Source organism: Alosa alosa, chromosome 18 (genome assembly GCF_017589495.1).
Source record: "Alosa alosa isolate M-15738 ecotype Scorff River chromosome 18, AALO_Geno_1.1, whole genome shotgun sequence".
NCBI lineage: Eukaryota > Metazoa > Chordata > Actinopteri > Clupeiformes > Clupeidae > Alosa > Alosa alosa.
Genome location: NC_063206.1, coordinates 28,684,029 through 28,700,578, shown reverse-complemented (window position 1 = coordinate 28,700,578; position 16,550 = coordinate 28,684,029). Strand labels below are relative to the sequence as shown.

At 41.6% G+C, this 16,550-nt stretch overlaps 1 protein-coding gene across 2 annotated transcripts in view; it reads left to right on the top strand.

Moving 5' to 3' along the window:
* Window positions 1–246: 246 nt before the first annotated feature.
* The window catches only part of LOC125311259 (Kv channel-interacting protein 2-like), a 127,562-nt gene continuing 111,258 nt past the window's right edge, over window positions 247–16,550 (top strand). The window contains exons 1-2 of one of the 2 annotated variants that reach the window (XM_048269143.1): window positions 247–646; window positions 732–806. In XM_048269143.1, the coding sequence (XP_048125100.1) occupies window positions 734–806 (73 nt within the window). In that variant the 5' untranslated portion in view covers window positions 247–646; window positions 732–733. Of the gene's footprint in view, window positions 807–16,550 lie in introns of both variants that reach the window. The other variant, XM_048269148.1, reaches the window with a different exon arrangement.

Here is a 16,550-nt window from a genome sequence, read left to right as displayed (position 1 = left end):
CAAAATCTAGCCGAAGGAAAACATCAGTAAACAATCAACATATCCCAGGGTATAGTTTAAAGTGGTCCGTTAAACACAGAGTGGGTAACATTTCAGATGGAGAATCCTTAACAATAGTGGTATATTTAGTCTTCCATACACGTGAGCGCGGAGAATTATTTAAAGTGATGTGCAGTCTTGGAGGCTTGCACTTCAAATTTGCCTGAGTACATCTTTGCTGTCAACGAGAAATTTAAATCACGTCAATGTATATTGTTGAAAAGCCATTGAACCCGATTTACTTCGGAAGCCTCTGGTGCGCACCTGTCACTTGAGGTGAGTTCACCAGCACGCCACGCGCAACGCAGCCCCTGGACAAGACGATGATTCAGATGACAGTAGGCTACAACATCATTGCGGAGTTAGCAGAACTCTTTACACCGTGCTGGAGCATCTTGCATTGAGATCTGTGACACGGTGGTGCTGAGTAACAAGTCGGGTTTGACGATTTCAGCGACACCCTCCACACAAGCTTATCCTCAGCAAGACAAACCAGAGGAGTTCCTTGGCTGGGCGCACTGTTCGCGTTCATTGAGAAGAAAATCGGACTGAGGAAGACCCTGCTATTTCACTTTATCGGTATCTTTAGACAAATCGCTCAATTCCAGTGAGTAGTCACGGACAAGCGAGAGAACGCACCAGTTAACGGTTGTCTCACTTGTTTTAAAGCTAATTTTTGACATTTCATTTAGATATGAAGGCGAAAGATAGGGACCAAAGCTTGTCAGATTCCAGAGAATTAGATGGTTCCTATGATCCTCTCACAGGTAAGTACAGATACTTTGAGCAACATTTTAACAATAAAAGATGCTCTTTGATAGTAGATTTCTTGTAAATTTACATGCAACTCACTCCAGGCGTGTAGCCTATGTCTGACCACTCGTGTCATTTTGTAAAAAGCTACGAACATAGCTACTTTTAAAAAAAAACTTATGTCTGCTCCTCCGCTTCGCATAATTGCGTTGTAAAACTGACCATGGCATCTTTTATTGTTGATGTTTGAAAGCATGCTGGATTGCCTGTCCATACACAGTTCTCTTTTGCTGACCTGGCTCCTTGTTCGGGTACATTTGAACGTCGGTGGATATGCCACTACCAGCCTGTTTGTACATTCTTTCAGTTACAGTAGTAGAGAATTTCTCACAATCTTGCAACATCGAGACTTTGGTATGCTGCGGCGAAAAGTTTTCATCACTTGCCTGATATTATCAGCGACCTACCTAAATATGATTTGATTGCAGTAATTTATGCCCTCATGAAGTGGTTCACTTAACATTTACAAAGTGAAATGGCATTAATACAAGTCTTACTATTTGATTTTATCTCAAATACTATCAAGAAAGCTGATACTCCCTTTCTGGTAGATATATTTATGTGTCCAGACATCCATCCATTTTCCCCAGGCTCTGCAGGGCAATTTAATCTAATTTCTACAACTGGATGCCGCAGCAGTTAAGCTATTTGCCTCAGATTTAATTCATTACAATTTAGAGTGTGATCTTTGAAATTCAGCCTGGAGGTTTCTCTCACTGTGAAGATCCTTTAATCACTTCACTGGTCACAGCACTCTTGGAAACTGTGGTAGTTAGTTGGTGCACATCACATGATGAGGCATGTGTGTGAAAATGGATGACTTTAATGTCTGTTTACTGCCAAAATTAGATTTTAGGAAGTCTTATAGGAAGTATCTGAGTTTTTGGAAGCATTTCAGTATTACAACTACATTTGTGATAAGATTTTATAGCACAGAGGTCACTGGAGACATGTTTGAATGGTCCTGATGGTTCTTATGTGATCTGTCTGATCTGAGCCCATGGTCATGTGTTACCTCAAATAGAGCACTAGCAGGAATCTGATGAATCTTTTCTGTCTTTCTCCTCCCTCTTTGTTCCTTCTCAACAAACACTTTGAGTGAGCATTGATGGGTTTTGTATTCAGTTCATGGAGAACATGCACACTGCTATTTTCTTATACGTTCAGATACTCATCGGGGATTTTTAAATTAGTGTCTGGGGTCTCTGGATATTTGCTAATCCTTGTGTTAGTTTTGAGTTATTTTTTTAAAAATCACATGGGAAACCTCCTGTCGTATTGTGGAATGGGAGTAAGGGTGGTTTTACTACGGCAGCCTGAAATGGCTTTTTTGAAAGCTTCAAATTGCATGGGTAATTTTTCTTAGAAAGTATGGGTTGTTTCCTCACAAGCATCTGGCATATGACTGTTACTCTGCAGATCTGATACTACTTACAAAGTTTTCATTAGTTCCTGATCACATTGTTTATGCAGAATATACTGCTTAACCCTTCTACATGTATCGGAGACCTGTGTTGTTGTTCAGTCGATGTAAGGTTGTGGGGCCTTTAACTGCTGTGACTTAGATGCATTTCTTCCTTAAGGAGGCAAGGTCAGTTGTGATCAATACTCGCCACATGTATTGGAATACCTGCAGGGAAAAGTGGTTTTCACATAGACCTTGCCCATAAAGTGTACAGTATGTGGTTTTTAACATAGACCTTGCCCATAAAGTGTACAGTATGTGGTTTTCACATAGACCTTGCCCATAAAGTGTACAGTATGTGGTTGCCCATAAAGTGTACAGTATGTGGTTGCCCAATGAAGTGTACAGTATGTGGTTGCCCATAAAGTGTACAGTATGTGGTTGCCCAATACAGGTGACATACAGGAATTGAACCAACAACTTTTGTGGCTACTGCAGTTGTGAATTTGGAGACTGACCCTTTCCACACTTAATTTATTTTTATATGAAAAGTGTGTTTGTGTGAGTGTAACAGAGAGACAGGACAGTGATGCCAGTGCATGTGTATTTGTGTGGATATGTGTGTGTGTGTGTGTGTGTGTGTGTGTGAGAGAGAGAGAGAGAGAGAGAGAGAGTGTGTGTGTGTGTGTCTGTGTGTGTGTGTGTGTGTGTGTGTGTGTGGGAGGCTGGTACCGTTGACTCATAACTAGCTCTCTGTGTGCACAGGGTGCAAACAGTCGATGTATGATGGGATTGACCTGTGCTGCTTCAAGGTAGTGTGGGTGGGCAACAAACTTTAAAAACAGCCATTTTTTATGTACCCCATGGATAGCCCTTCAGAAATAGCTCCTATATTTCCCAGTACAATCTTTTCTTCCATTGCAATTTTGAAAAAAAAGATAATTAAATGAACAATGCTGGGTAATTTAGAGGTGAGATATATGGTCGATGTAACTGGAATTGGGATATGAAACCAAAATCAGTAAAACAAAGTGTTTCCCTGAAATCAATTAAAATTATGCATGGGCAAGATTTCTGTTGCCTAGTGTAATCACATTAAAACAGAATATCAACTTTAATAGCAAAAAACTATACAGTACAAATCTGTAATGTGTATGTTGAGAGCTGTTCAAGCACACCCTGCTAAAGGGGCATGTTTGTGTTGCTCCTTCTCTGTAGCTATTCTTTCATGCCGTGGCCTTAGGCCTGCCACTGTTGTGGATACCAGTATGACAGTTCATTTATATTGTATAAGGGGAAAAAAGTGGAAGATACCTCAGTCTTGAAACCATGAAAGTTAACTTTGAAAAAAAAAAAAAAAGTTTGTAGAAGATTTGTAGTAAGTTTGAAGTATTACATTTTGTCACGTCTGCAGTGTACTACATACTTTCATATCTCATGAAACCTGTGTGTGTGTGTGTGTGTGTGTGTGTGTGTGTGTGTGTGTGTGTGTGTGTGTGTGTGTGGGTGTGTTTGTGTGTGTGTGTGTGTGTGTGTGTGTATATGTGTGCGTGTGCGTGTGTGTGCGTGCGTGTGTGTGTGTGTGTGTGTGTATATGTGTGTGTGTATATGTGTGTGTGTGCGTGTGTGTGTGTGAATATGCTATTCCTTGTGTGGTATGTTTGGACCAGACTCATTGTATTGTAATAGACTTTCAATCCACACAAATCCACAGTCATCCCGCAAAAGTTCCATAAAAAGTGGAAGAATCACGCAGGTACTGTAACTGAAGCGCTCCGTTCGCGTTGCATCTGCTGCAAAAATTAGCTTCCACTTTAATCAAAGATCCTTGATTACTAAGCTCCACTTTAACCCTCTCTGCTATAATCAATGGAAGTAGCCACACCAGATATTTGCGTGTACTTTGGACAAAAGAATCTGCCATAAAAAAATAGACTTCTAAAATGGATTTTACACATTGTGAACGGAACGCTTCAGTTACTCGTCTGGTATAGCTTCTCTATTATACTTGTGATGGCTTCGCTTGAAAATACCAGGGATAGACATAGGGACAAGACATTTGTTTTAAGAGTGTATAATTTTAAGAGTGTAACATTTCTCACTAACAAGGCAAGATTTCAGTCTTTAAAATCAGTGTATAGGTACTCCATTATTTCCCACTGAAGATGACAGAAATCCTGGTTAATCCACAAACCTCCTCCTCCTCCAATGTATTTATCTGGTCAGTGTCGGAAGAACAGGCCGATATTTAAGAGCAGGGTGCCTTTAGCAAATGTTTTTACGTGTATGGTATCTCCCAAGCAGTCAGGCTTGTGAGAAGCTTTATTGGATTTTCTGCTCAATTAGCAGAGGTTACACAGAAATGGAAATGATCAGGTCCAGAGGGACTCCCTTTTTAAAAAAGAGCTAAACTCACCCCAGAGTCGGGCTGAACAATTTAGGGAAAATATCTAATAGCGGTTTTGACAGATACTGCAATTGCTTTTTGATTAGTTAAGCTACAGTTAAGATACAGTTAATACTCCCTATATAGCATTAAAATACATTACAAATGACTTTACAAGGAAAAGTGGTTTGCTTACTTTGTTAGCTGTACATTCATCGTACTGCTGCCTGTGATGCTTATTCAAATGTTGCTGTTACATGTTCGTTTGTGTTGCTTTGGAAGGTGGCAACTTCTTGATGATGCGGCTTTGCATTCTAGCCTACCTTAGTTTGCTTGCTTGTACATTCTTTCTGGTAAACCAAAATAATCAGAGTTGTGAGCAAAATGATTAATTGCAGCCTTCGCAATTTGCTTAAGCGCATTAGTTGAAATTAAAAATCGATTAATCTACCCCACATCAGTTGCACAATAATGAAAACGAGGCCTTTTTCCTCACTCTCTTCCTCATATTTCAATTGTTACCTAGAAACCACTTCAGTGCTTACTTCAATTTCTGTGTCAGTCAAGAAGGCCAGCAGAAACAAATGCGTGCAACTGTGTGATGCTTTGAGTCTGCACCTGTTTCTGAGCTGCCCTATTCGTTGAGGCCAGCTTGGTCCAAATTGTCCCCCCGATGTCCCCTTCCTAGCCTTGGCGGACATGGGATTTCGGTGACTCAGCCTGGCTGGCAGTCTGTCTGTTTAAAAAAAGCCCTGTGGTGTCCTCTTAACTACGCCCGGAAATGCCACCGACAGTTCTTTAGTCCGAGGAGGATTCTCCCACTGCACTAAGTGCTTAAGGTACAACAAGCCCAGCTCTCATTCTGTGAAGCGTGAGAAGAGGATGGAGAGAGGTGAGGAGGATTTGCTTCACCCTGTGGGCAAGCTGCAGTCCAGCAGGCCCATGTATGACTTACCCCTCAGGCTAGCATCATTCAAAATCCTTGACTGAATCTTTGTTGACGGGGAGTCACCAAACTAGCAACAAGGTGTCCGGATGACTGATTGGGTAAAGTCTGTGCAAGCATTTGCAGTTAGGGAAACTGGCAAATAGAAGTTTAAGCTTCAGTTGAAATATTTTTCTGTAGGCATGCACATATCCCCAAAGCATCTCAGTATAAGCATCTCACAGCTGTACTTTGATCCGACAGAGAAAATAATGATTCCATTTGACTTGGTGATTCAGCTATATTAACTATTCATGAGATTAGAAAATCGTGATTAGTCTATAACAATACTGTATATCAGTGTGACTCATCCCATTCACTATGTGCACACTTAAGGGCCACATCGAGAGCAATATCATCCAGATAATCCCATTGTATTCCTCGGGATGAAGGAGATCGTTCAAAAACACAGACCATTACTGCCTTCAGTAGGCTCTGTATGTGTTCTGTTGAGTTCTATTGGGGCACTTGCTCTCAGGCTCCCGATGAGCCAGAATCAATCCAAACAATGTTCATCTCAGACGACATCTCTGAGGTAGATGAGTGGGGATAGGGAGAGATGGCCGCGACCGCGATAATTAAAAATAAGTATCTGTAGGACTACCCGCCTTTTCCGCTAGTAAATATGGAGTCATTTGAATAAATACTTACGGTGCAGTGCTGAGAGGTAGAGGAAGCTCCTGAGATGTCCGTGGAATCTCATTAGGAATTTATGGGATGGGATGGCAGGAGAGAAAAAGTGCCAGAGGGACAGAGATCAGTGGATGGGAAGCTAGACACTTACTGTACAACTGAATTGCCATAGTGAAATATTCCTTACAATTTTATCAAATGTTTTATAAGTCACTTTGGACAAAAGAATCTGCCAAACTCCACAAGTTAATTGGTATGCATGCACTCAGTGGGAACATGCTCATGAAACAGTAACTGTAACCAGGCGTGCCACGGTGCATTCTTTACTGGCACAGATTGCCATTATGTAACCACAATGTTTTCCAAACACACTTCATATAGTCTACTACAGTATAACTTGAGTAGTCAGAGGCACAGATGGAAAGATAGACAGCCTATACACATTATGTAAGGGAAACCATACCTGCAGTTCAGTTCAGTAGCTGTTTATTATGGTAGGAATTTGACATTGCAGTGTTAGCTGAATCTCGTTAAATTCCAGACAGCTGCAGTAAGCCAGTGATCATCATTAGACACAGAGGTTTTGTTTTCTATCGGCATCTGTTGGCATCAGTCTGACAGTGACGTGACTGACAGTGCCTTATTGTAGATGTTAGATGTCACTATAGCATTTGTTTTCTAAAGCTCAATAAATATTTTTTAGGTTGGCAGTCAAACATTTTTTTTTGTGTATAAGTGATATTTTAGGTTGCTTTTGCTGATGTTACTGACAGTTTTTAAGCAGTCTAACCACTAACTTTCAGTTATTGCGAGCTAGGCAACAAACTCTGCCCTTCCTTACTCCTCTCTCATTACATCCTTCCTTTGGTACTCTTTTCTTTCTCTTCTCTCTCATCTCCTCTCCTTCTTCTTCCCTTCCTGTTCTCTTTTGTACTCTTTGTCCCCCACTTCCCCCCTTCCTCTCCTCTGTTCTCCTCTCCCCATACTCCTGCTTGCATTCCTCTCCTCTCCTCTCCTCTCCTCTGTTCTCCTCTCCCCATACTCCTGCTTGCATTCCTCTCCTCTCCTCTCCTCAGTTCTCCTCTCCCCATCCTTGCATCCCCCCATACTCCTGCTCTCCTCTCCCCATCCTCTCATTCCTCTCCTCCTCAACTCATCCCAACCTTCTTGTCAAGTGACTCATCCTGGGCAGCTCCGAACCGAAGGTCACTTTGAATCTCATCTTGTCTCGTCACGTCTAATCTCTTTTCACGTGCCCGGACATACCGGTGGCCGACTGAAGCATTTTGCCGTCGGATATGTCTCAGTACACTCTCTCTCACTCTCGAGTGTGGCTCTGACCACTCTACGCTCTGCGCTCATCTCTCTCTCTCTCTCTCTCTCTCTCTCTCTCTCTCTGTTCCCCCTGCCCCTCCCTAGCTTCTCCCTGATGTCCCTGTGTGTGTGAGGAACAGCCTGGCAGCTGTAACAAGACCCAGCAGCAGTGCATTAATACAGGCTCTGTGTACTTTACCTCCACCCCCACACAAGACATGGCAATCAATAGCCTAACTCTCCATTTGACAGAGATCTAACTCTGCCTGGTGTCTTTTGTGCCGAGAATCAGAAAAAAACACTCAGGGCTCTATCTTGCACTCCAACGCAATTGACTTTGTATACTCTCGCTTTTGTCTTTCCTATTTTGCAGTCAGCGCATATTGGAATTTTCCCTCCACAGGTACATGCCTGTAAATTAAGGAATTCGATTCCGCCCACGGGGCGGTTCAGCAAAAAGACGGGCGTGTTCGGCATAAACGTTCACTGTTGATATTTTGCAGTTTCAGAAAAATATTCCGCCACAGACCAGGAACTCCCTGGTCTAAAGTCTGTGGCACAAATGCAGATGCTATTTTAAGGGCGCATGCATGACCACAGGCCTGCATGAATGAATGCGTTGCACACCAATCTACAGACACCCCCGTGCACAGACGGAAACATTCAAAGCCTTGATAATATTTGTCCATTTCGGTTTTGTTGGGTGCATTGGTGACCTAAAAATTTAGTAGCCTATATAGTACAACATCTACATGCAATAACTTTACTACAACAACGCCTAATTATGACCTATTAATTTGGACAACTTTATACAGCCCTATAAAGGCTAAAGTTACCTTTAGTTTTGTTCCAATTTACCGTTGTGTATGGCTTTAAACATCGCGTGCGCTTTAACATCAGCCTAAGCATTATGCTTAATAAAGGTTTTAAGCACCATCATTTTGCCCACCTTGTTGTAGCCCATCTGAAATAACTCCAAGCTTTGTTATGTTCCCTCCATCCTTTCGTTATTTTCAAAAAAACGTTTTATATCCATGATGGCCTTGAAGTCTTGAGTTAGTGAATTAGCTTAAATCAGCTTTTATGTGCTGTTAACCAGCAACCATACTGTCGATAGTAAAAGAAAGCAGCAAGTATGGCTACAATTTCTGTAGTTGCTGCGTCCATTCATTGTTATTCTCTCTCCTGCTCAAACAAATGTTGTGCGTGCATTAAGTTGATGATAACGTGTTTACAAACTCTACTTAACAGAAAATATGTAGCCTACTGTCATGCAGTTAATGGGATACTGTGCAGAGTTGAAAGTTAGGTAAACTTGGAAACTGTTTCTCGTTGTTGAGTTTGCTGAGGGTAAGGAGCCCTTGCTTTGCCGCCTGTGCTGCGCAACGCACACTTCGCTCCTCTCATCTATACATCGTAATTCCCATTTCTGTAAACCATACATCATTTCAAAGAAAAATATTACCACTTGAGGGATATCAGTGTGGTGTCCATTAAGATGTAAAAAAATAGGTTTAAATCTAGCGTACACATTTTCACAAATCACGGATGTGTTGATGACATAAATTAGGAAATATTAGAGGACTTAAGGAGACGTGATGTTGAATTGCATGCCGATGCCATTTAACCCAAATGCCCCAGCGGCAGCACGGGAGAGTATGTTAGATTACATTGTACATTGCAAAAATATCACCATGCATTCATAACCTCGTGATTCAGTGAGAGTGATCCCAAAACAAAATTACATTTTGTCAAGAGGAAAAATCAATAGCTAACTGTTCCCAACTGAACAGTGATTATAGCGCTGTAAACGCTCCTGGCTACGCCTGGCAAATACGCCACCATAATAGCAATCAGCTATGGAACAAGCTTCCTGTTGTTAAAGGGAATGTGAGATGACGCCTCTGATTGGTTTATTGCACGCTACGCCCAAACCACACCCATGATTAATGTAGCTACTTCAGACCACCTCATTTTAGATTTTGCGCCGGCTTAACAGTCAATTATCCCGCCGGTAAAATAGCATCAGCGCCCAAGATCCGCCCACAAAGTCACTTGCGTTTTGCGCAAAGACACTTCCGTTTCAGACCATTAAAATAGAGCCCTCAGACTTTTTTCACTCTTCTACTGACACACACATTATGTGCCATATGCATGCATAAATACCAAATATGCGTGTCCAAACACCAAGCACACACACCTACAGACACCTACAGACACTCTGTTCACTGCCCACATTTTGTTCTCATATATTTACATTTGAACTCATTCTCTCTGAGCTCATTATTGCATAAATATTACTACTGGTTGTAACAAGACTTGTTTTGACATCTGGGATTTTTGAGACTTAAAGTTGCATAATATGATAATCTGCTTAAGATAAGACCACATTTTTGTTTTGTTTTATCTTGTACAGCTGCTAAGTGTTGTAAATAAAATTTCATGGTGAACAAAGCTGTCTGCCAGCGCATCGGTGAGCGAGTCCTTGGAGGCCCATTTGCTTACTTTAAAACCTACCAGCAGCTGGAGATTTGGGGGTGTGTCTCACATTTGGGACCTTGGATTCTGGAGCGAAGGAGTGGACAGATGTATGTCCAAGCCCTGTAAGAAATACAGAAACAGTTAAGATGTTTGCATACTGTGCCAGATGGACACACGTTGGGGAATGGAGCACAAACTGTAAAAGTGTACCTAAAATAGGTGCTGTAGGATAGGATGTCAATGTGTGTATTCCTCTCGTGTTTTGACCACCTTTCCCACCCTTGCCTGTCCAGTCTGTAAAGCAACCCGTGGCGTCGCAGGGAAGATGTGCTCGTGTCAGACGAGTCGGATCACTGTGCAGCAGAGGGAGCAGAAGTCATGCCTCGTCAATCTTGACTCAGCGCCGCTGGAGCTCAATCAGACCAGACAGAGAGGCTCATGGGGGATCGCGGGGTTGAGGGCGGTTTGATAGGCCAGGGAGAAGCGCAGCCGTCGGCCTGACAGGCAATCAGGCTGGCGCGGTGAAATGGGAGGTGGATGCTTTCAAAATGAATAAACACTATCATGTGCAATCTGGTGTTCATTGCAAAAGAAGTCAAGAAGGTAGCTGAAGGAGGGTAGATGCTTTTGTCTGTTTGGTTCATGTTCAGTTGTTTTCTTTTGGAGAGAAAAGTAGTTTGTTTTGGCCATGACTGAAACCATTTTATATTTCTATTAAGACAGCAGTGATAGCTCAGAAATTATTACAAAGTTATTACGAAATTCAGACACATCTTTTATGTTATTTTTTGTTGGTTTAAATAATTGTATCTCCCTGCAGCTTCATTGTAATAAATCTAAGCAGACACACTCTCACAGTCCATTTATAATCCAGACTGACACTTGTAAATTATAGCTGTATTAATGACAATCAGATGACGCATATTTGACAACACCAAGTGTTCTGAATATAGATATAGATATAATTAGAAGCATTTGTACTGTAGTTATTTACATATTTGCTAGTATTTGTGCGTGGTGGCGGAGAGAGCGAGCTGACAGAAAGAGAATATTATATTGAAATTGAAAGGTTTCCCTTTTGTGGCAAAGGTGGTTGCATTGAGTTTTTGTTTTAACCTGATGGGCCATCTCTTGTTCTCTGACTATGCTGGTGATGTGGAGCTTTATGTAGAGTGGGCAGAAAATGCAGGCACAATGAACATATGCATGTTCATACAATGTGTAGCTTTACGCACATGTACACAGACACACAGACACACACACACACACACACACTATGTACATTCCTTGCTATCCTCTTGCACTATTCTAAACATCCTAAGATGACTCCCGTATGCTTCAGTCTCAGGTATGTAATGTGTGTATTTATTAAATTGATTAGTGTGGCTGTCGGAGGCTCCAGGCTGTAGTGACAGATGTTTCGGGCCGGTGGTGTCCCTTTGATAGTTGTGTCTCTGTTTCCTTTTTGTCCAGCGGTAAGTATGAACAGCTGTTTATGTGCTTATTTAGCCTGGAGCTCAGAAGTGCAGATCTCTCTCACACACACACACACACACACACACACACACACACACACACAAACAAACATTAACTTGTGAAAAAAAAAAAAAAGCTGGGTTACGGTAAAATCATTTACCAACAACTAATCATTGACAACCAGTGTGCTCTTGTTCTCCTGTGGTCTTTGCACAATGCTCCATTTCATTTTTAGTGAAAGCTTTTGTTCAGTGTGTCACATGAAGAATTAACACATTGTTTTTCCTGATTGTATTTCGTAATATGAGGACAGTTCTTTAATCCATCGTATGATTCAGTGCATTCACATTAACCGCCCCCCGCATAGTCATATTGCTCGCTTTGGGCAATAAAAAGCAAACACTAGCAATGCAGAATCAATAGGCATGAGATACAAGCAATCAATGGAGACGAAAACCAGATCCGAGGACATTTTTCTTCTTTCAGTTTGCAAATGCTCTCACTTAATCATGTGGAAGAGACTGCCATTGTGCACAGCTTTAGTGGAGGTGGTGGGGAGGAGGGTTGTGTGTGTTTGTGTTTGTGTGTGTGCGCGTGCACACGTGTGTGAGTGGTGAGTTTTCAGTAGCAGCTGTACAGGCCTCTGCTAAATGGATTACAAACAACTCTCCAATCCTGGTGTTCATATCCTCAGCCCCGCCAGAATGTCACTGTGTCCTCCCTGTTGATATTTCATAAAGGTTTAAATGGTGTCACTGTGCACGCTGTAAATGCTCACTGGGTCTTCCCACACTCCCCCACACACCCCTGAGTGATTGGCGGGATGCTCGACACGACAGCGGTGCAATCATTACAGGGCGCCTGGTGGCAGCCAGTGAAATTAGCGTGGAGGGAGACAGACTTGTAATGTGATTCCAATGAAAGAGAGACAGAAGGTGTATAAAGGGGAAAGGGGGGCAGAATTACTGGGGCCTTGTTTTGTGGTTTGGGGAGGGTGTGTTGACATAGTTCAAGGGTTAGTGTAATCAATCCAGTGGATTGCAATCAACGTGGCTGTTAGTACGAGCAGTTGACCTTGATGGTCACATTCAATGTTTGTTCTTGTTGTTTGTTTGTTGTTTTTGGTCTCTTGATGCTTTTTGCTAGGGGCTTTTTCAGTGCTGTACATTACTTTGTCACCGATGTGATGAGAGATCACCTTGAAGTGACATTTTAGTGAAAGCTAACGAGACTACGCCTGGAAGCTTTTACTCTACAACTCTCCCACCATGTCGGCAATGTCTGTCTACTTTTAGCCAAAGACTTTCAGTGCGTCCATGAGGCATTTTGGTTGGTTTAGAGATGTTAAATGTCAACAGTGGTGTAATTGTCACCTTTCTGTCCATGATTCTCACCTACATGTAGTTCACCTTTCACCACAGTTTTCTCAAAGTGGTCACTGTTACAGTAATGTGCTGTTTGTGCTGCTACGCAAGACTGCTTCACATTAGGCTTCTTTTTTTTTTTTAGCGTTAAGATAAAAAAAAGAAAGATTTGTGTGTCAGCCAGCTACTGATAGAACAACTCTCAGAGTCCACCCATGGTATACCACTGAAAGCTCAAACAGATGGATGGGAACATGTGTTTTTTCAGCTATTTCTAGAAGGTTCACTGGTAACACTTTTGGATGGTGATTGAATTGACTTTGAGTGCTGGCTGGTGTGCTTTTGGTGTGTCGAATGTGACCATTATGTCCATTAGCACATAGAGAGGTTTTTGAAAGCTCTCTGGTGGAAGAAAAATCAATCTATACAGGTATTGAATTTAAGTGGACTCAATGTATATTACTGGTTTAATGACTTTTTAATTGCTGTAAAAAGGTTGTGTTACTTTAATGAGGTAATTACTCATAATTAAGCTTGTTTTGAGAGTAATACAAAATGGGATCCAGCAGGTGGACTGTGCCGATGCCGTCAGAATTGATCAAATACAGCTATTATGAAGGTCAGCTCGAGTATTGACTGATGTTATTTCATGTGCTAAAGTATTGTTTGGAATATTGCATTGATCGTTTTGCCAGCTAGGGCAATAGCAAACAACTACTTGGGGGAATGACTGCAATGAAAACAGTTTGTTTATGCACGCTTCATACTGCACAGCTTCACAGATTTCAATATGCAACACAATGGAAAATAAAGCAAATATTTTAGATGTAATATTTGTAACCTCAGTAGGCAGATAAACATATCATATGTCTGTAAATCCCAGGTTGTGATAGGCTGTCCATCTTCATTTATGAGTTAATTAATGTTGATGTTAGAGACAGCATTGTTTAACCATCCAGTTCCCTAAGAAATATACCCTGCATTTGTTGCCTTAAACCCTCTCATTCATCACAGGCCTGTCCTCGGGGACCTGCATTTCCCTCTGGTCTTCAACCACGTTTGGAGTCGGTGGTGTAATTACACTCTGATTTCTTGGTGGTATTAGCATTTGCTCTCAGATCCACTTAATTCAATGGAGAGTCGCGACAAATTCCTAAATCCAACCCAAAAGACATTTGATACTAAAGGATTAATACTCAAATAAATACCTCAGAAGCCATTTACAACCTCTAATGTAATAAGGAGCAGACCATTAACTCCCATTTGGCCATGTTATCCGATTATGGGTTGCACTTCATGTAAAGTTAATTAATTGTTGCTTCTGTTTATCTGGCAAGTTTGCTCTGTAGCAGAGCAATCCATTAACAATGATAGCATCTCTCACTCTGTGCACTGCTATGCCATAATGTCTGCATGGAAGTAAAATGTCCCATGAAATATGAGAGATTAAGGGCTCTATCTTCCACTCCAGCGCAATTGACTTTGCGCAAGTCGCTTTGTGGGCGGATCTTGGGCGCTGATGCTATTTTACCAGCAGGGATAATGACTGTTGCGCCAGACGCAAATCTAAAATGGGGTGGTCTATAGTAGCTACTGTACATTACTCACGGGTGTGGTTTGGGCATAACATGCAATAAACCAATCAGAGCGTCATCTCACATCCCCTTTAACAACAGGCACGCTTGTTCCATAGCGGATTGCTATTCTGATGGCGGATTTGCCAGGCGTAGCCAGGAACAATTCACAGCGCTACAGTATAGTCAGTTGGGAACAGTTTGATTTTTCCTCTTGACAAAATGTAACACAGAAATGTCACTTTCCGATGTTTTGGGATCACTCTCACTGAATCACGAGGTTATGAATGCATGGTGATATTTTTGCAATGTAATCTAACATTACCTCACTATAAACAATGCAGATCTTCTGTCAGATACTGTAAGCTCTCCTGTCCCGTGCTGCTGCTGGGGCATTTGGGTTAAATGGCATCGGCATGCAGTTCAACATCACGTCTCATTAAGTCCTTTAATATTTCCTAATTTATGTCATCAACACATTCGTGATTCGTGGAAATGTGTACGCTAGATTTATACCTATTTTTTCACATCGGACACCACACTGATTTCCCTCGTGTAGCAATAGTTGTCCTTGTAATTATGTATGGTTTGGAGAAATGGGAACTGCGTCATGTAGGTGAGAGGAGCAAAGTGCATTGCGCAACACAGGCGCCCTGCAAGCAAGCGCTCCTGCAGGTCCAAGCCACGGCTGTACCTTACTATCAGGCAACTCAACAACGAGAAACAGTTTCCAAGATGACCTAACTTTCCAACTCTGCACAGTATCCCATTAACTGCATGACAGTAGGCTATTCACAATATTTTATGTAAAGTAGAGTTTGTTAACACGTTATCATCAACTTAATGCACGCACAACTTTTGTTTGAGCAGCAGAGAGAATAACAATGAATGGACGCAGCAACTACAGAAATTGTAGCCAAGGCTACTTGCTGCTTTCTTTTACTGTCTATGGTTGCTGGTTAACAGCACATAATAAGCTGATTTAAGCTAATTCACAAACTCAAGACTTCAAGGCCATCATGGATATACAACGTTTTTTGAAAACAACCAAACGATGGAGGGAACATAGCAAAGCTTGAAGTTATTTCAGATGGGCTACAACAAGGTAGGCAAAACCTTAGTGCAGCTGGAATGATGCTTATAGGCTGGTGTTAAAGCACACACAATGTTTAAAGCCATACACAACGGTAAATTAGAACAAAACTAAAGGTAACTTTAGCCTTTTTTAAAGTTGTCCAAATGAATAGGTCGTAATTAGGCGTTGTTGTTGTAAAGATATTGCATGTAGATGTACTATATAGGCTACTACATTTTTAGTAGACCAATGCACAAACAAAACCGGGAAACGGACAAATATTATCAAGGCTTTGAATGTTTCCATCTGTGCACAGGGTGTCTGTAGATCGGTGTGCATAGCATTCATTCCTGCTGGCCTGTGGCCATGCATGCGCCCTTAAAATAGCATCTGAATTTGCGCCACTTTAGGCCAGGAGGTTCCTGGTCTGTGGCGGAATTGTTTTCTGAAACTGCAAAATATGAAATGCTGAAACGCCCCCGTGGGCGCACATGTACCTGTGGAGGGAAAATTCCAATTTGCGCTGACTGCAAAATAGGAAAGACAAAAGCGCGAGTATACAAAGTTAATTGCGTTGGAGTGCAAGATAGAGCCCTAAATATTTCTTGACATTTTCAAAGGGTAGTACTGTATATTATATTCCAGTGAAACTTGCATTTCTTTTGGATGGCCAGGTGTTTTAAGTAAAATGAAATAAATATGCTGTGTAACAGTAGTAGTCATGTTGATGCTTTCCAGTCCAAAGGGGGAAATTGCCCTTTTTGCTGTGAGGCCAACAGTCTTGTTCCTGCTTTGTTTTGAATTGAGTAGGACTGCTTTGGAATGACACGTTATACAGGTTGGCCAGTTCTCTTCTTGTAAAACCATGAGGTGGAAAGTAATTGCTGCTTTGCCAGATTATTGAATAAATGATTCGAATATTGAATTCCACAAGGTTGAATTTTAACAGAATGTGTTTCAAGTACTGACGAGTACCATTCTCCAGGCATCCAAAGGCAGCACTTT